The sequence below is a fragment of the Cicer arietinum genome, chromosome 2, assembly GCF_000331145.2.
Source record: "Cicer arietinum cultivar CDC Frontier isolate Library 1 chromosome 2, Cicar.CDCFrontier_v2.0, whole genome shotgun sequence".
Taxonomy (NCBI): Eukaryota; Viridiplantae; Streptophyta; class Magnoliopsida; order Fabales; family Fabaceae; genus Cicer; species Cicer arietinum.
In genome coordinates this window covers 52,071,415-52,090,143 of record NC_021161.2, presented here as the reverse complement: position 1 = coordinate 52,090,143, position 18,729 = coordinate 52,071,415, and the positions used below count along the sequence as shown (strand labels likewise).

Here is an 18,729-nt window from a genome sequence, read left to right as displayed (position 1 = left end):
ATTGATTTCGTAACAAATATTATTTAAAGTCTTTCATTATATTAAAAAATATAAATTATTTTATTAAATTATTATTAATGTAAAATATAATACTGTATTGAAAATAATATATATAGTAATAAAATAATACAGAAAAATGAATTAAAATTGTATTAAAACTATATTTTTAGAATTATACAGATATTTAAAACGAAGATTTCACATTGCATTGAGTTAAAAAAAGTATTCCTAATCCATCCTTTCATACCAACACATGCAAATCCACCCCCTTAACATATTGCGTGCAAATAGCAATTCCTATCCAATAATAACTATGATACTAATACAATTACATGGGCCGGCCCATCCCAGCCCATTCACCAGTCCACCCGAAATGCAATTTGGTATCATTGCACAGACAAAGAGTGAAGTGAAGAAGACGAATACAGTACACAACTCAATCAAGGTAATGTCATAATATATGTAAGATATCTAATTATTATTAAGAAAAATGAAATGTGTTAATTCATTAATTTCATTGATATTAATCAAGTAGTTGTAATGTTAATTTTTGCAGGCTAGAATATACCATAGAAAAAAAATAGAGTTGTGAGAAATTAGGGTTTAGAAATGTTTGGAACTGCGATTAGAAATGTAGCGAAGAAGCTGAAGCCGAAGATGGGAGCTGTAACGCTTACAACGCCGCCGGAACAGCGACAAACAATAACAAGGGCTCTATTTGATATCGTTAAGGAGCATGGTCCAATCACCGTTGGTAACACATGGGAACGTGTCAAGGTAACAATCATTTTTTCAAAATCTCTCTAATTTATCAATCAATCAATCTATGCTTTTTGTTTTACTTTATTTAATCAAATTCTCGCTGCATTATGATTTTAAACATGAATAAATTGCACACACATGATGTTTCTTCATTTTCCAATATAATTTTTGAATTCCGCTTTGATTCCGTTATTTTAGTCAACTTTATTTGTAATTAAAGTAGTAAATTTGTAGTGCTCGAGTTCGAACGTGTATGGAACAATATTTGGTTGGACTTTACTTACTTCAGGACCGAATTCTGGATTATAAGGGTTTCTTGTCCCTAGGAACGGGAAGGTTAAGACTAACCAAATAGTAATTTTTTTAATTTTATTTTTAACATATGGATGGCCAAAATTGAATCTTTCCACATTTTATGCTTAGGAGAAGATAAGTGAGTAGGATGTTTGAAAAAAAATGCACAAACTACATTGGAAGTAACAGGACGCATAAGAATTTACATATATCGGAATCTGTTGTTTATGTCTAAGGAGATATTTCAACAATTTGTTCACTATTTTATAGTTTAGAAAATATTACAATTTTTTGTAGAAACTTGAAAAACACTACACTGGTAGGGTAGTCAGTTGTGTAATTTGTAATTTAGAAACCACAAAACCCCCTCTTGGATCCTAGGAGCAAGGATTTAAGGTCCTTTAGAACAACCTACTGTGTATCACCCTGTAAACTTGAGTAACACACCCACGTGTTTCAAGGAATAATAAGTATTCACTTGCAAGAGACATTTATACTTCAAATGATCAGCTATATTTGTTCATTTCTCCTGGATTTGATTTTTTCATGAGACTTTCTCTGTATAGTGGAGGGGTAGTGACTTTATCCAAGAATGGATAGTGGATGTTTATTGTTTCTCATATTTCTGAAGTCATTGAAATAATCAGACTAACTAGTATTTTCTTGCTATCTATATATGCACTCATGTTTTGGTTTACTTTTGACAGAATCCTTATGAATGTTACAGATTTGTGTATTTGTGCATCTCTTGGATTTCTGATTTTCTTTTGACAGTTTGAGTTATCATCACCTTGAATGTTTTTACAGGAAGTTGGATTGAAAGATTTGACGAGCAAGAATCACATGAAAGTAGTTTTGAGATGGATGAGAGAGAGACAGAAGCTTCGTCTTGTTTGCAACCATGTAGGAGCTCATAAACAGTTCCTCTATACCACCTGGTTCACCAAACCAGGTACTGCTCAGACTACAACTACGACAACAACAACAACAACAACAACGAGAAGCATTCCTTCAAAGAAAAAGCCAACAAGATCTTGAAACTTTTACGATCAATAGCCAAGACTCAGGAGGATGAACCAGCTGTTTTGTGCAAAATGGGAAGAATAATGGAAGACTATTAGTATAATTTTAGTGTCACATAGTGAGGAATCTGAATATTGGGCCACATGGTTGGTTGAGTTAAATTTGTTCTTCCTGATTGTGTTGCTTCTGTTCCTATGTTCTTCATTAATGCAAACTGGTAGATTACTACTAGCACTACGTATTGGTGCCTTGGCAATTGTTTTCTCTCAGTGTTAGCATTAGGTATTGGCATATCCTCTGCCTAGTCATTTCAGAATAAGAATGGCAAGTTTGGAACCTTCAGTTTCAAAGTTGTTCAAATATCTTCTTTGAGACATAACACATGTTTCAAAATTTGGCCAGGTTTAGCTAATTACGGCCCTCCAAAACCAAACTTGTAAACAAATTATTGACTTGGTATTGATGTTCAAATGATAATTTGCGATCAATTGTGTAATAAGTGTGTATTTTGGGGCGATATTGCAAGTGTACGCCTATAGATTTTCGATTCAAACAAATATACTTTCTTAATAAACATATTTCCCGGTTTTCACCCCACATATATATTAGAACTTAGAAGTAATCCAAAAACAAACGGTTGTTTTTCTTCTGGATGTTTACTTTTCAACAAAATCTGTGTTTTTCTGCACTTCAAATGTGTATTTCCAAAGAAAACACAGGTGAATAAAAGTAGTTTTACATATTTCTAGCATATTAAGTTTAGGGAAGTTATAGGGTAGATCATTTGCCGATCATGAATTAGTACTTAAAAATCATTAGCAATTATAAAGACGGTCGATAATATTCTTTAAAAGTAATAGTTCACAATCCTTCTTGTTTTTATGGATAAGAAGATGATTTGATTGATGACGAATACAAAATACATATTTATTTTCTCTTATTTTTATCGAATTAATATCATTTAAATTATTATCTCAATCATAAAAATGATAATAACCATTACCGTTTAGTTCTAAAAAACATTAAAATTTTAAACATTTTTTAATTTCATATTTGAATTAGAACTTGTTATCAAGTCTATGGCCGTGGAGACAAAAACTATTGTGCTAAGTGGTAACTTATTGTCCCAAAAATGGAAAGAAAAAATTAAAGGATAAATACTGATTTTGGTCTATAATTGTGAGATGTAGTCACAATCAAAATTATAAATACATTGAAGTACACAATGACTAGCATAAGACATAATTAAATATTTTTGTCTGTTTTTAAATTGTCATTTATTTTTTATTTATTTGTTCAATTTCGTCATTTATCATTTTTAAGTCAATCACTCTCTATCCCAAACATTAATCTAAGGTGAATAAAAACATACTCGACATAAGTGAGGGTAAGTGTAGTTTAAGATTATAGTTTATCTCTAAATTGAACTTACATCAATTCTTCAAATTCGAGTTATAGATTTTGTTAATGAGTGAATAAACATGCAATCTACTAAAGAAATGAATTATAGGGGTAAGGGTGTAAGAAACCCTTAATTCTCAATGCAAAATAAAAGATATTTTTCTTCAGATAAATTTAAGAGACCTAATTATTATTATTTTAAAATTGACGTTATTATATAGACCACTGCAACACATTTTAAAATTGAGGTTATTATATGGACCACTGCAACACATTCCAAAAATTTTGTGCTGACTTTTAATTGCTATACACATGTTTACAATTGTCTCAAATTTCTACTTTTCTCTTTGATGAGTGTAGCTTTTATAGAAATAACTTGAAATTAGTGGTCATGGATTCTTTCCCTGGACAGTCCACTTTAAAAATAAATAGCTAAATTGAGTTTCATTAAAAATATAAAAGTACGATATTGAATAATAAAAAACAGTTTAATTGTAGTTTTAGTATTCTTATTTTTATAGATTCACAAAATTAGTCATCTTATTTTAAAAATAGATGATTTTGATTACTCCTTTTATTTTTTAATTAAAAAATATGACGTGATATGATTTAAATAATGTGACATATGATACGACAACATAGAATAATTAACACCTATGAAATTGGAATAAAACACTGTTAAAACTTAGATTTCTACTTCAATTTTTTTTCTTCATATTTTTAATTTAATTAATGACATATAAATAACTAATGCATCTAGATAATTCTATATCATATAATTATATGTTATGTCATTAAAAATATGTCAAATCGTTATTTTTTTAGTTAAAATTTTTGAATAAGAGACCAAAATTGTCGTCTTTTAAAATAAGAAGACCAATTTCGTAAATTCATAAAAGTATGAGAACTAAAACTACAATTAAGTCTGAAAACATAAAAGACGAAATTTAAAAACTAGAAAAAAAAAATCAACGACGATGAATAAGAAGTAATGTGACCTATAACTAAGAGAATAAAATTATTTACTAAAAATTACTTCATTCATCATTCTGGTTATTTTAAATTTGGATATATATATATATATTAAAAAATAATAAAATAAAATTAATTTAACTTTTTTATTCTTTACTTATTAAATAAAAATAAGTTTCTTACAATATAAAAGCAAATATATCACTAATTACATCTTAATTTTTAGAAGAATTAAAATTTTGAGACTAACCGACAAAAAAAAAATTAAAGGATAAAAAATTGGAGAGAGAGAGAGAGAGTAAATTATGCCGTTGACGAATGGTCAACGTCTAGTGTAACAATTGGAAATAATAATGCAACAAAGTAACTAGTAATAGAAATAAATGAATAATAAATAGCAGAAGAAGACTTTACTAAAACGAATGAATGATTAGTAATCAATCCATCCTCTCATAATGTGAATGGAAGGAAGCTTTAAGCTTTTGTTGGAAGTCACAAATATAATAAGCAAAGGTACATTTAAAACAACCTTAACTAGAGAGTGCTATTTGTCTTGTGAATGGAGGAATATTATGGGTTTGCTTCAATTTTTGCTTTTCAAGATTCATGTGGTGGTGTTTGGTTTGGGTGGTTCATTTTTCTTCCATGTTTGAATATTTTTGTTTTTTTGAATTAGCTCAAGTTTATAGATTTTTTTTATTAACATCACATGTGGTGGATCATTTTCATATTTAACTTTTTTTTATCTATTTATAATTATTTATTGCAAAAGATCAACAACACTTTGGATGAATTTTTGAGAATTTCTCCTTGCTGCTATGAAAAAAAGTAATTTTACATTTTACTAATAAAGTGAAATTGATTTAGATCATAAAATGGATTTGATTATTAATGAAAAACAAAGTAGAAGGAATGAATCACTATAATGGAAAGAGAAAACACATATGAAGTCTATTTATATTTGTGTTCAAAATTTCAAACTTTATAACATTATGATAAAAAGGATCATTGTGTTAATTCACATATCACAAAATCGGAGTTATTGTTAGTAGCTGTTAATGATTTGTTCTTCTTTTTTTTGTTTTTGTTTCAAAGAGTTTAGCGACGAAACTCACACGAATCTTTTAGGTTAAATTGCATTTAGTGGAGTGAATTGATGGGCGACTTCTTGAGTGGTCTTGCATCTTCAGTTACAAGAGATTTGGTGTGCGGAGCAGTAAAAGAATTACGCTATCCTTGTTGCTTCAACAATCTGGTTGAAGAGCTTCAAAATGAAAATGATAGAGTTGTTGAAACAAGAAATAGTGTTCAAGACCGCATTGATCGAGCCAAGAAACAAACCAAAAAAACTGCTGGATTAGTTGAAAATTGGTTGAAGCAAGCTAACGATGACATTGACAATGTTGAGGAGTTACTCAAAAAGGCTAAGACAAACAAGAGCTTTTGTTTTGGGCGTTGTCCAAATTGGATTTGGCGATATCAGTTGGGCAGACAGTTATCAGAGAGAAAAAGAATGATTAAAATCTACAATAAAGAAGGTAGTCACTACGCAGAAATTGAAAGACTTACTAAACTTCCTGGCTTAGGATATTTTAGTTCGGAAAGATGTTTGAAGTTTGACAGTAGAAAATATGCTTATGATCAACTTGTGAATGCACTAAAAAATGACAAGGTTAACATGATTGGATTGTATGGTATGGGAGGATGTGGAAAAACCACATTAGCTATTGATATCGGAAAAAGAGCAAAGGAAGAGAATGTTTTTGAAGAAGTGATTTTTGTTGTTGTGTCTAGTACAGTTGAAATTCAAAAGATCCAAGAAGATATTGCATTCTGGCTAGAGTGTGCGTTGGAAGGAAAAACAGAAATGCAAAGAGCACAACGCTTGCACAAAAGATTAATTCAAGAAGAAAATATTCTTCTGATCTTGGATAATGTGTGGGAGCCGCTTGATTTTGTGGCCATAGGGGTTCCCTCTTGGAAAAATCACAAGGGATGCAAGGTTCTCGTCACAACGCGATTGGAGAATGTTTGTACTAGGATGGACTGCCAAAGAATGATTTCACTACCACTTTTAACTGATGAGGAAGCATGGGGTCTTTTCCAAATTCAAGCACAAATATCTGAAGCCACCTCTGATAACTTGAAGCATTTGGCTAGACGAATCTCCGACAAGTGTGAAGGATTACCTGTTTTAATTACAGCTGTGGCTAGCACTTTGAAAGGCAAGGCTGAAGTGGAATGGAAGGTTGCATTGGGTAGATTGGAAAACTCAAAACCATTGAATATTGAAAAAGGTTTGCAAAATCCTTACAAGTGTCTGCAGCTAAGTTATGATAATTTGGACATGAAAGAAGCCAAGTCACTTTTTTTGCTGTGTTGCGTGTTCCCTGAAGAATATGAAATTCCAATGGAAGATTTGACCAGACTTGCAGTAGGGCTAGGCCTGGTTGGAGAAATTCACTCGCATGAAGGGGCAAGGAACGAAGTGTGTGCGGCTAAAACTAAGCTCGTAAGCTCTTCTTTGCTGTTGGATGCCGGTGAAGGAAAATGTGTCAAAATGCATGACTTAATTCACAAAGTAGCTCTATTAATTGCTGAAGAGGAAGGTAAGGGGATCAAATGTGCATTGGAAAAGGATGTGACTGTGGAATACTCTTTATTACTAAGATATCTATGGTGTGAGAAATTTCCATATCAATTGGATTGTTCCAATCTTGAGTTTTTATGCATAAACACTTACTCAGAAGTCTCAGATGAAATTTTCAAGGAAATGAAAAGGCTTAGAGTTTTGTTTCTTGTCAATAAAGGCATTGAGAGGAGGCCACTATTAATAAATTCATTCCAATTCCAATCATTGAAAAATCTTTGCTGTCTACTTCTTGAGAATTGGGAATTAGGCGACATCTCATTTTTGGGAGATCCAAAGAAACTCGAAAGTCTGACATTGCGAAAATGTTCATTCCTTGAACTACCTAACGTTCTGATTACACAACTGTCAAGCTTGAGATTGTTAGATTTGTCAGAGTGCGACATGGAAAGGAATCCTTTTGAAGTGATTGGAGGACATCTGCAGCTGGAAGAGCTGTACATCGATGACTGTAGATCAGAATGGGACTCGTTCAATGAAAGCACTTATGAACTCTTTAGCATGTTTAGTGTCCCAAGGGCATTGCAAAGATATCGTATACATCTAGGAACCATGTTTGTAGGATATGAAGAAAGGCTTCTCAATTGTCGCAGAACTTTATTTCTTAGTTGCTTTGATACAAAAAATGCAGCAGTTAAGGAATTGGCTAAGAAAACTGAGGCTCTACTAATAGCAAACATTCAAGGAGGAGGTGCTAAAACCATTATCCCTGACATATTTGAAATAGATGTTGGAGGAATGAATGAACTAATTGAGCTTATGATATGCACTTCTAAGGACATAGAGCATTTGGTAGACATTGGCAATCATTTGAGTCGGGTTGGAACTCTTTTTTCGGCGTTGCGTAAGCTAAGAATTAAGTGCATGGAACATTTAAGATCTTTATACCATGGTCATCCTCCCAGTGGCCTTTTTGAAAAGTTAGAGGAGCTATATATAGAAGAATGTCCACAACTGCATGGCACCTTATTTGTCTGGAAGCTGAACTTGTGCAGTCTTAAGGTCTTGGAATTGTATGAATGTACAAAGCTAACATCTCTCGTCACACATGCAGTTGCTCAGAGTCTTGTACAGTTGGAAAGATTAGAAATATTCTATTGTCATGCGTTGAAGCATATACTAGCAGATGATAACAAAGAGGAGATAAGCAAAAATGATGACAGGTTGGTTTTCTCAAAATTAAAACAACTAATTGTTAGAAGATGCAAGGAGCTAGAATACATAATCCCAGTAACTTGTGCTCATGGCCTCCTACAATTAGAGTGTCTTGAAATAAAATTTACTCCTAAGTTGATGTATGTATTTGGTCAATCCAATTCCAAACATGACAATCAAAGTCACAAGGAAATGAAGATCAACCTTCCTGCTTTGGAAAAGCTTACTCTATCTAACATGCCAAATTTGATCAGCATGTGCCCAAATAATTTCCATCTAGCATTGCCATCTCTTCGTCAGTTTACTTTGCAGAGTTGTCCAGAGGTTGCCATCATGTCTATCAATGCTTACATGGTTGATGTGAAGGGAAAACAATGTGATCACAACATCACTGAGGTAGTACAACTCCTTTTTAAGTTTTTACTTATATATCATTATAGATTTCCTTTTCGCCTGATGTGGTGTTTTAAGAAAAGATTAACTAAGTGATATCATAAAAATATTTTGAAGATACTTGGTAACTTGTTTTTAATTTTTTTATTTCAACTATTGGAAATGACAGATAAAAAAGGAGTGGAGTCTAAAAGAAGTTCGGGCAGTCGAGAAGCATGAGTTAGTAGGCAGATTTCTTTTGGCAGGACCATCCATTTACGAAGAGCAAGATCCATTGAGAATATGTTTACAAAAGCTAAGTTATACTTGTAGTGGTCTTATACAATCCATGAACCTCCAAAATCTTGAAGAAATAGAGGTAAGTGGAAACCAAGTACAACTTCAGCTGCAAGGTGAGAAGTATCTAAATTTTTTGAATCTTCATTTGGAATCCAATCGGTTGGAAGGTTTAACTTCTATCCCATCAGCATCCCTTGTGAATTACAACTCAGGTGTGCATTTCACTTTGAATTTCATAAACTTGTTTCATTGTTTGAGAGAGTTAGTATACATATTATGCTGTTTGGGGGTGTGTTGTATCCTTAGATAAAACATAGCATGGCGAGTTATTATTTGGTGAAGTATTACTAAAGGATTTTTTCTAATGTCAAACCAATTCTAAAACTAAACTTTATTTTTAATCACTGATCTTAAACTCTATTTATAAAAAAAGTTTGATTAGCAAAATAGGTTTAAGAATTTTGATATGACATAGGAGATTAATTTGTAACATGAACACAAATTGTTAGTTGCAGGGTTATAAATTAATGAAAATTTTACTCAACAATACCAGGACTCAGTAAGTTTCTAAGTTCTAAGTCATGTGTGCATGAATTTTAATTTCTGAATGTCTTTCAGGGTCATTCAACCTGTGCATTCTTAAAAGGATTATACTAAGATCTTGTTCGATGTTAAGAACATTGTTTTCGCCATCCACTGCTACACACTTGATTTCATTGGAAGAATTGACGATAGAGGAATGCCATGAGTTGAGATATTTAGTAACTTATGGTGAAGCGCATGAACATAAAGAGGAAATAATCTGCGAAGATCATGTTTCACAGAGTTATGTTGCAACGTTCCCAAAATTGGAAAGTATTACTGTTGTTAATTGCAACTTGTTGGAATACTTATTCCATGTATCATATGCTCAAGGCTTAGTGAAGCTTAAGGATATTGAAATACGGCAGACACATGGTTTGATGTATGTATTTGGTCACAGCATTCATGACATTGCTGATGTTCATTCTTCTCATCAATACCAAAACAAGATCCAAATTGAGCTTCCTGTTTTGGAAAAAGTTGAACTCTTCAGTATGCCAAATATGATCAACATTTTCCCGGAAAGTTACTATATGAAATGCTCATCTTTGCAAAGGATTGTCATGGAAGATGTTGGACTGTCCACTTTGTCTGTTAATAATCTGATGGTTCATCCAACATCTTCTTATTTGGGCCATACTTCTATATTGGTATAGTTCTCTATACCTCCCTTATCACATTATCATTCTCTTCTTGGTTGCTTACCTTTGTTTTTGTTATTATACTAATGTTGTTAATGAGCCAAAACTAAGAGAAAAAGGACAAGGAAGCTTCACTACCTTAGCATCATCCAAAGATTTTAATTTCTCATCCCCTCTAGCTCCACACACATGGATGTTGGACACGTTATGTCATAATATAAATTTAATTGACAAGTTTGTATTTATGTCATTTTTGCTAAATATGCATCACAATTCCTCACCTTGTAAATAGAAAAGACTATATAGATGAAAATCCATGTAACCAAAATTTTAAGGTTTTATGTCAAAATGTGCTACAAGTACTTGAGCTTTATTCCATTCTTTTTAGCTTCATGATCAGAGTTGATGAGTAATATGCGTTTGTAGGATATAGTGGAAGCGGGCACGACAAACGTGCAAGTGTTGGGATCTGTTGCTATTTGGAACAGCTCCAAAATAAAAGGCATTTTTCATCAGGATGAGCATCCTATGAACAGACGGCAAGCAACTTCATGGTTAATAGACCTGAACTTGGTAAATTTACCAGAGCTGACCTATATATGGAAGGGTGCCAAACATTTTGTGACTCTCCAAAATCTTAAATTTCTATACATTTGGGGTTGTCAAAAACTGAAAGCCATCTTCTCGTCCGCTGTCTCTAGAAGCTTACCTCAACTGAAGATCCTAGTAATACTGCAGTGTGAGGGATTGGAGGAAATCATTGAAGACAGTGAAGAGCTTGAAAATACATCAAACACTGCAACAGCTCCAAAAGTATGCTTCTCTAAACTAAAGTTGCTTCTTGTCACACAGTGCAATAACTTAAAGCGTCTGTTCAATCTCTCGGCATCACACGAGTTTCCAGAACTGGAGTATTTGATCATAAATCAAGATCGTAATTTGGAGGAAGTATTTGAATGTGAACAAGGTATGAGAGAAAGGAATGTAGAGGTTTTTCTTCCAGAGCTTAAACATGTAATATTGATGCAACTTCCCAACCTGAATAACATCTCTCAAAGGATTGAGATTAAGACTCTGACAAATCTTTTTGTGCACAACTGTCCAAAACTCTCATTAACTTCAACTACTACCATTGAGGACATGTTGCAGAGTTATAATCATGGTACACACTATATATTAATTTATGCCTTGATGGTTTGGCCTTCTCATCAAGTTCATAACTCTTAGAATTTGTTATTTCAGATAGGGAAATTGATTTCTTTGTCCGTTGTGACTTACTCTACATACGCGATATTATAAACAAAGAGAGTGCTGAAAAAGATCAAACAGAATCTGGAAGTGAGTTACCTTCTTTTCAAGCCAATGCTTCTAGTCAAATTGTACTGCATAATTTAACTGGGTCACAAGATGATTATGAATACAACAAAAAAGTAAGTTTATTTATTTAAATAATTGCAAGTATGTTGCTTCATAAACTACTTCCATATATAGCAATACTAATGCTTTACATGCTCATTCAACATTTCAAATAGAAGTTGGTGGTGGATCAACAATCAACCAATGAACCAAGTTTTCAGGATCAACGGCAAGAGCTTGGAGAAACAATAGTAACAGCTGAAGTTGCACAAATATCTATTATACCAATTAGCGACGTACAATATGTTATAACAAAACTGGTCCTTTCAAAGCCATAACTTGAAAAACAACTAAAATGTATTCTGCCTTTTGTGATGTGCAGAGTGTTGAGGACATGGCAAAGGAAAGTGTTCAAGAGGGATCTACATTAGAGGAAACTACAAAATCAACTTTATCAGTTCCTACAGAAGTTAATGGCTTTGGTGGTCTGATTTTAACTCACTCCAAGCCTAATGGCAGGGACATGTTTGCACAACATTCCCATGTTAATGAAAGTATTCAAGAAGGGTCAAACTCAATGGATAAAGAAAGTGGAACAAGTGTTGTTTCTATTGACAACATTGAGATTCCTCCAGGTTAGCATTCTTTTCTTGTATCTCTTTTATGATCCATCCTATATATGTATATACCTCATCCTAGAACTCCTTCAACTTTTAGCAGATTATGCAGATACTTATAGTAGCAATTATTTGACCATTGCAGAGTTGAGGGCATATAAGGACTTTGATGATATGGATGATGCACAAGTTGCTCTGGTTGTAGAGGCAATAGCAATCTATCCCCATCTTAGGAAAGTTTATGACAAGTTTAGCAAGCGTTTTCAAGGTTGGATGTTGAAAACTTTGGCGGATATGTTGTTGTTCCTTCGGAATGAAAGCTCTGTTAGTATTACTCCTCAGCAAGAAAAGGACTTTCATCGACTATGTGATGAAGCTGTTCAACTTGGATTTGACAAGTCATGGGTTGATGGAATGCGTCAACGTGTTATAGTCAGGGTTCCTGAGGTGGAACGTGCACTGGCACGACTCGAGGAGCTTCTTAAGAGACATAACCAGTTAACTCAGGAACTTGATGAGATAAAGAGTGAAGTTAACAATCTTAATGACTTTGTTGCTGCCCAGAAGAAATGTTTTGATTTTTTGTGATTTGGAAGTTCTACTCCCTCTAGCCTATGGTTGTGTAGATTTTCATCTAAATATTATAAAAAATAAGAAAAGACCAACACAACATAGGTTAGTTAGAATATAATATGAAGATATAGGAAGGAAAATGCTTAATTGTGCGACAGGCATTTTCACGAAACGTGTGCAAACTGCATGGCAGCTGGTAGATCAAATCCTTCATGCATAATAATTCCTTTTTTATACTTCATAGTTTTCTTGGTCATTCTATTTGCTCTTTATAGGTTTGATATTTGCTCTTTATAGGTTTGATATTATCATTTGTGGTTAATGTTGATACTTTGTTTGAAATATCGATTTTCAGCAGATGATAAGAGAAATATGCATACATAAACCGTGCAAATAATTATTTAGCAACCGTGAATAAAATTTTAGGAAGAATAAAATCAAACTACACAAACCTTCTAAAACTAATTCGATGTTAAACAAGAATAAGAACTAGACAATAATTTGATGTTTAGTTGAAATTATGGGAGGCCAATCCTCTTAAGTTCAATTTGGTTTCAAGTTCCTCTATGCATTCTTGATTTATCACAAACTCAAGTCATTGAACAAATATGTTTGTTTCGGTGGTAGATAAAAACTTGAAAGCACTTTTATTTTGAAGTTACACTTTGTAACTTTTGCATTCTCAGTTGTTTTGTGCAAAATGAGAAGAATAATGGTAGACTATAGTATAATTTGTGTCACTAATGAGGAATCTGAATTGGGCCATATGGTTGGTAGAGTTAAATTTGTTATTCCTGATTGTGTTGCTTATGTTTCTATATTCATCATTAATGCAAATTGGTTGGTTACTCCTGGCACCTATCCAAGAGTTTTGACCTTCTTGCTGTTTTCAACTGCAATGCATATCCTTCCAGCCTCGCCATTATGAGATACACTTGATGCAAAATCTAATAGTTGATATAAACATAATATAAAATCATGACACTGGAATTACGAAATTTTATTTTTATTTTAAACAATATTGTAAATTTTACCTTATCTTATAGTGTATCTATTACTTTTAGGATATTGAATTTTTCCAATTTATTGAAACAAATGACATTCATTTAGCTTCTATAGCGTAACAAATTTTGGTCAGTTAAAAAGCAATAAATAAGAAAAGTCCTCAAGAAGGATTTCTTTCAACAATGTAGTTGTACCGAAACTGACTACTTAAAGCAGACCATTTATAATCGACTTCAAATATTTCTTGCCGAGCTTTTATCTGATCTTCCACAATTTGATACTTGTCTTTCCTCACATTCTCCAACTCCATTTTGTACCCTATAGTTTCTTGAATGCATTTGTCCTTTTTCTCATCAAGATAAGATAGTTCAGCCTCAAGATTTTTTATTTCTTTCTTCAATTGAATGATATGTTCCTTCAAAGTTGCTTCCCTCTGTTGAGCTTCATCCAAAAAACTATCTGCTTTGGAAATTTTGGAAGCAAGACTAATGGCTGCCTCATCATGATGAGCTTCAATCACAACAAATTTGTCTATGGTAAATCCTTGTTTGAAGGAGCATAGGATGCTTGGGAATTCTCTGTGCATAGTGTCTATTATAGCTTGGAGTCCATCTGATAGAGCTGCATCTTTTAAAGAAAGGTGGGACAAGAAGTTAAGAGCTGTTAGAAGGCGAAGGCTGTTAGCCTCTGAGCTAGCTATGTCCTTCAGAGGCATTTTCAAACACTCTTCCAGGTCAGAAAGTGCCTTCACAACTAAGTTATCTTTGGTTGAATGATGTTGTTCAGTCACTTCAGAAACACAAGGTGTGGTTATTTGGCCTTCATCATCTTCTTCGACAGGTTGAAATAAACTGATGAGATCACTGGCCCCCAAGTCTACTGTATTTATAGGATGGTCTTTGTTTTCTTCATTAGTGTAAGTCTCAGTTTGGCTGAAGCTGATTTCACACTGGAAGAATAAAAACAGAAAAGGCATTACCAGTTAGCCACAACAGTTTTTGTTGCAACTTTGAATGGAAGTGTAAGTTAAAATATGAGTGTGATCACTGTGATAGTAACAAAATTGTGAAAGTTATACTCTATGTTCCAATATTTAGTACTTCAGTTTCTTGATCCTACTTCTGTGGCAAATAATAAATCCAAAGCAAGTTAGCACTGTTTTGTTGGGAAGGTCATTTGCATACAGGAAACTTACATGTGGATGTGGTCTACGTTGAGATGTAACTAATGGGTCTGACTGTGAGCTATCAGAATCGGAATGAATTGGCGAAGCTACCATCTCCACATTCTTTGATGCGGTTCCCTCTTCAGTAATCATCTTAACTCTCTGCACAAGAACAAAAGATTTGTAAGTTGTAACTTTGCAGTATCAGTGGGATGCATTTTTAAAAGGAATGTGTAATGGTCCAGAGGATGAGTTTCTCCTTTCTTAATCACTGAAGAAAATTGCTATTACAGTTTTCTCAAATATAGAACCTCCTTGAATGCTAAGGCCTTCTATTTATTTGAGACACTATGTAGCACATAAAAGAAAACAAGCTGTAGACTTGAAAAAAGTCTATTTCTAAGATGTTCTGTAATGCTATTAATGTAATGAGGGTAAGCTTATTAATTTACGATAACTTGTGTTATTCTTATCAGTAATAATTTTTTTTTGCTGGTGTTGTTACCTTTCTTTCTGTTGATAAAAGATTATTGTTTTAGCTACAAAAAGAGAGAAAAAGAGAATGGTGAATTTTTTCCAGCGTTCTTGGTCTCTTGTTTCTATGTAAACTATTCTTTTACTGTTAAATTCTTTACAGTATATATGCTTAGCTGGTATTACATTGTTTGAGGACTTTCAACAATACTTACAGATTCTTCAAGTGGATTTTGTTGGCTCATCAAACATGGTTCATCCGTGGATTGTCCTTTAACCAACTCCTACACAAAGTAATGAACACATTTATAAACAATAATAATAATAATAATACATTTGTTTCCTCCAAAACTGAGAAAAGGGTTATAGCTAGGGCTGTGCAAAAAATCCGGTTATGAGGCCCAAATCCAAAACCGGATCTAAATCCATTTTAAATATCCGGTTAAAATCATATGGTTATAATCCGGTTTATTTAAAACCGGTTGGATAACCATTTATATTTTATATTTAGATTTGGTTTTTAACCGGTTTTTATCCACTACCAATATTTTGTTAATTTTGAGATTTTATGTCTTGAAAAAAATTTGAATTTTTTTTTTTCGAAAAATTATCGGAAAAAAATAAATAAAAAAAACTTTTTTTTTTCTCAAAAAAATTTTAAATCGAATTTTTTCTCGAAAAATTTGGTGAGAATTTTTTTAAAAAAATTTATCGAAAAAATCGATTTTTTTAAATAACCGATTTTTAAACTATGAATAAATATTTTTTTTAAAAATAATCAAATTTTAACCGATTTTGAAAAAAAATCGATTTTAAAATTAAAATTTTCAAAACCAGTTGCTTAATTATAAACCGATTATTTAACCATAACCAATTTTACAATTGGTTTTATAACCGATTTTAAACCAAATAATGGATTTGGTTATAAATCTAAATCCATATATTGGTTTTAAAATGGATATGGTTTGGTTTTTTAAAAAAACCAACCATGAACAGCCCTAGTTATAGCAAATTCACATTTGTGCATGTTTTAGGCAGATGAATATCTAAGCAAAAATGTTCCATTTACAAATTCTTTTTTACTCCTATACTTCCACAACTACCTTGTGTGGCAAAATGACTAGGAAATGGCATTTCAACCAGTTCTGAATTTGTTAGTTACGTTAAGTTCAATAATAAACAACCTTAACCATGTCTAGTTGCTTGCCTCAACCGTTCTCCATCTAATATGTCTGGTTTTGTAAATGAAGAAAAAATAAAATAAAATAATATTGTACCTCTGTCAAGTTTGGTAAAGGAATGGATGACAGTTTCTGCTCCTTTGATTGTAAATCTTGTATCCCTTTGTTTTTGTTCTTTGATGTAATGAACTCTTGGCCATTTGTTGTTGTACAACTTATGTCGTGTAAGTGTGGACAGAGATAGAAACCAAATTCCTTGTCTAAAAATAACAGATTTATAAACTTTGAGAAGACCAAATTTAATACAGATAAAATGAAACAGAGGGAATAGTATATAGCGTACCACGATGATAGATTTTTAGCATGTCCTCAACAGTAGTCGCTGAAGTTAGTGAGATTTTTGGGCAATTGTGTACCAAAAGATTGGTCAGAGTGTGAAACTCAACCCCTTGACACATATTATTGAGGTTTGGCAGCTGCATTAGCATTATATGTTTGAGTTTTGGAAGCAAAGCTTCCATTCTACCTTCACTCACACCAGGACCAACTTTAAACACTTGAACTAGACTAGAATTTTGATTGAGAGACAGATACTCCAGTTCTGGAAACTCATGGGATGTGGGGATATAAAACAAATGCTTCAATTTGTTGCAGTGTGTGACAAGAAGAAACTTTAGCTGTGAGAAGCACACTTTAGAATTCAGGACATTTTCATTTTCTTCATCATCTTCAATGATTTGCTCTAATTCCTCACACTGTTCTACCACAAGAATCTTCAACAGGGGTAGGACTCTCAAGACAGAGATGGAGAAGATAGACTTTAGTTTTGGACAATTGCAGATGTGTATTTTCTGAAGATGCTGAAGGCTTGCAAAATGTTTAGTACCCATCCATATGTACATTAGCTCTGCCAAATTGACCAATTTAAGGTCTTCTAACCAGGACACCACTTGTTGTCCATTGATTGGGAATCCATTGATTTGAAAAACGCCTTCAATTTTGGATCCATTCTCAATAATAACAGATACTAACTTCTTCTCAATACTCATAATTGTTTCCCATTCATCCTGTAAAAGTATAGTAACCATTAAGTCTGATAGACATGTTGGAACAATATAAAACAGAATATATTGATTCTATTTTGTGTTTGGTGGATATTAAAGACAACAATAGAACAGGTAAAAACGATACGAAAATAGGTATATTTCTAAAGTGGCATGCATGTAAGAAAGGATTGCTTTAAAACCTTTGATAGGAAAATCAACGTTCAAAATCTCATGATTTATTATACACGTGTGTGCATGTATTTTATCAAGTTATTTACACCATTTGATTTTGAATCTGCAATTATAGATATTGCACTTTATCCTCCAAAGTGCATCCCCATCAATATAAAGGAGACAGAGAAATAAATGTATGTAATGAGAAAGACAATGAGACAGAGAGCTGTACTGTTTTAGAACTAAGATCTGAGTCTGTGGCTCCAAAATCAACCATCAAATTATTCATTGATAGACCAACATCGTTCATGACAAGAAGTTGCCAAGATGAGCATGTTGCATGATAGTTTTCTGGATAAATGGCAATCATATTTGGTATATCATAGAGTGCAACTTTTTCCAAAACAGGAAGCTCAATTTGGAACTTGTTTAGATATTGATGGGAAGCATGACTGTTTTGACCAAATACATATCTCAGCTCGGGAGTCTCTGTGATTTCTATAGCTTCCAATTTCACCAGTCCTCTCGCAAATGAAACGGGTAATATATACTTCAGCAAATGACATCTCATAATACTAATCTTTTTCAAACTTTGGAACATTGTCGTACAACTCTGAAAGTCATGATCATCCTGATCTATTTCTCCCCTTGTATTTTTCTGAGCTCTTCCATAAGTCAGTAATTGCTTTAAACCATGGCAATCATGTATTGTCAATTCTTCCAGTGAAGTCAAGGTTTTAGCAGTAGATGCTGTAAACAATGAACCCAGCATCGGACATGATATTATGTCACGACCCGAAATTTAAATGTCGTGACCGGCGCGCAAGCTATACTCCTAGCCTGGCAAGCCTACCAACTAACTTAACAATTAAACACTAAATCGTTCTATAACCATTTCAAATATATATATATATATATATACTTTTCCTCGAAATTTCGACAGAGTATCCTCTGTAACTTCAACATTCCCAAATTTATAAAATCCC

General features: G+C 32.9%; 3 protein-coding genes across 8 annotated transcripts in view; 2 read left to right on the top strand and 1 right to left on the bottom strand.

Moving 5' to 3' along the window:
- Positions 1-322: 322 nt before the first annotated feature.
- On the top strand, positions 323-2,439 carry LOC101502937 (uncharacterized). 2 transcript variants are annotated; one of them, XM_004491512.4, is made up of 3 exons: positions 323-445; positions 557-777; positions 1,864-2,439. In XM_004491512.4, exons 2-3 carry the CDS (start codon positions 610-612, stop codon positions 2,092-2,094), a joined length of 399 nt encoding a protein of 132 aa, XP_004491569.1. In that variant the 5' UTR covers positions 323-445; positions 557-609; the 3' UTR covers positions 2,095-2,439. The 2 variants fall into 2 exon arrangements, with proteins under 2 accessions (XP_004491569.1, XP_027187401.1); XM_027331600.2 differs by having other exon boundaries at positions 435-462.
- Positions 2,440-4,839: 2,400 nt separating this feature from the next.
- Positions 4,840-12,939, top strand: LOC101502198 (uncharacterized). 3 transcript variants are annotated; one of them, XM_073365161.1, is made up of 9 exons: positions 4,840-4,965; positions 5,581-8,653; positions 8,820-9,141; positions 9,548-10,161; positions 10,579-11,314; positions 11,395-11,582; positions 11,685-11,804; positions 11,891-12,143; positions 12,271-12,939. In XM_073365161.1, the coding sequence occupies exons 2-9, from the start codon at positions 5,609-5,611 to the stop codon at positions 12,711-12,713; spliced, it is 5,721 nt and encodes a 1,906-aa protein (XP_073221262.1). In that variant the 5' UTR covers positions 4,840-4,965; positions 5,581-5,608; the 3' UTR covers positions 12,714-12,939. The 3 variants fall into 3 exon arrangements, with proteins under 3 accessions (XP_073221262.1, XP_073221263.1, XP_073221261.1); XM_073365162.1 differs by having other exon boundaries at positions 4,844-4,965; positions 5,548-8,653; positions 11,688-11,804; XM_073365160.1 differs by having other exon boundaries at positions 4,844-4,965; positions 5,548-8,653.
- A 730-nt stretch (positions 12,940-13,669) lies between these two features.
- The window catches only part of LOC101501248 (uncharacterized), a 17,175-nt gene continuing 12,115 nt past the window's right edge, over positions 13,670-18,729 (bottom strand). For 2 of the 3 annotated variants that reach the window (XM_073365102.1, XM_073365101.1), the window contains exons 4-9: positions 17,976-18,530; positions 16,867-17,590; positions 16,620-16,783; positions 15,558-15,626; positions 14,899-15,030; positions 13,670-14,652 (exon numbers count right to left, since the gene is read on the bottom strand). In XM_073365102.1, coding sequence (XP_073221203.1) covers positions 13,864-14,652; positions 14,899-15,030; positions 15,558-15,626; positions 16,620-16,783; positions 16,867-17,590; positions 17,976-18,530 — 2,433 coding nt within the window. In that variant the 3' untranslated portion in view covers positions 13,670-13,863. The remainder of the gene's footprint in view (positions 14,653-14,898; positions 15,031-15,557; positions 15,627-16,619; positions 16,784-16,866; positions 17,591-17,975; positions 18,531-18,729) is intronic. The other variant, XM_004491506.4, reaches the window with a different exon arrangement.

Bases quoted from the DNA above. Each gene is read 5' to 3' on its own strand.
- LOC101502937 (XM_004491512.4), top strand. From the start codon at position 610: ATGTTTGGAACTGCGATTAGAAATGTAGCGAAGAAGCTGAAGCCGAAG. The intron at 778-1,863 runs GTAACAATCATT...ATGTTTTTACAG, and splicing joins ACACATGGGAACGTGTCAAG to GAAGTTGGATTGAAAGATTT.
- LOC101502198 (XM_073365161.1), top strand. From the start codon at position 5,609: ATGGGCGACTTCTTGAGTGGTCTTGCATCTTCAGTTACAAGAGATTTG. The intron at 11,315-11,394 runs GTACACACTATA...TTGTTATTTCAG, and splicing joins GTTGCAGAGTTATAATCATG to ATAGGGAAATTGATTTCTTT. The intron at 11,805-11,890 runs GTACAATATGTT...TGTGATGTGCAG, and splicing joins CTATTATACCAATTAGCGAC to AGTGTTGAGGACATGGCAAA.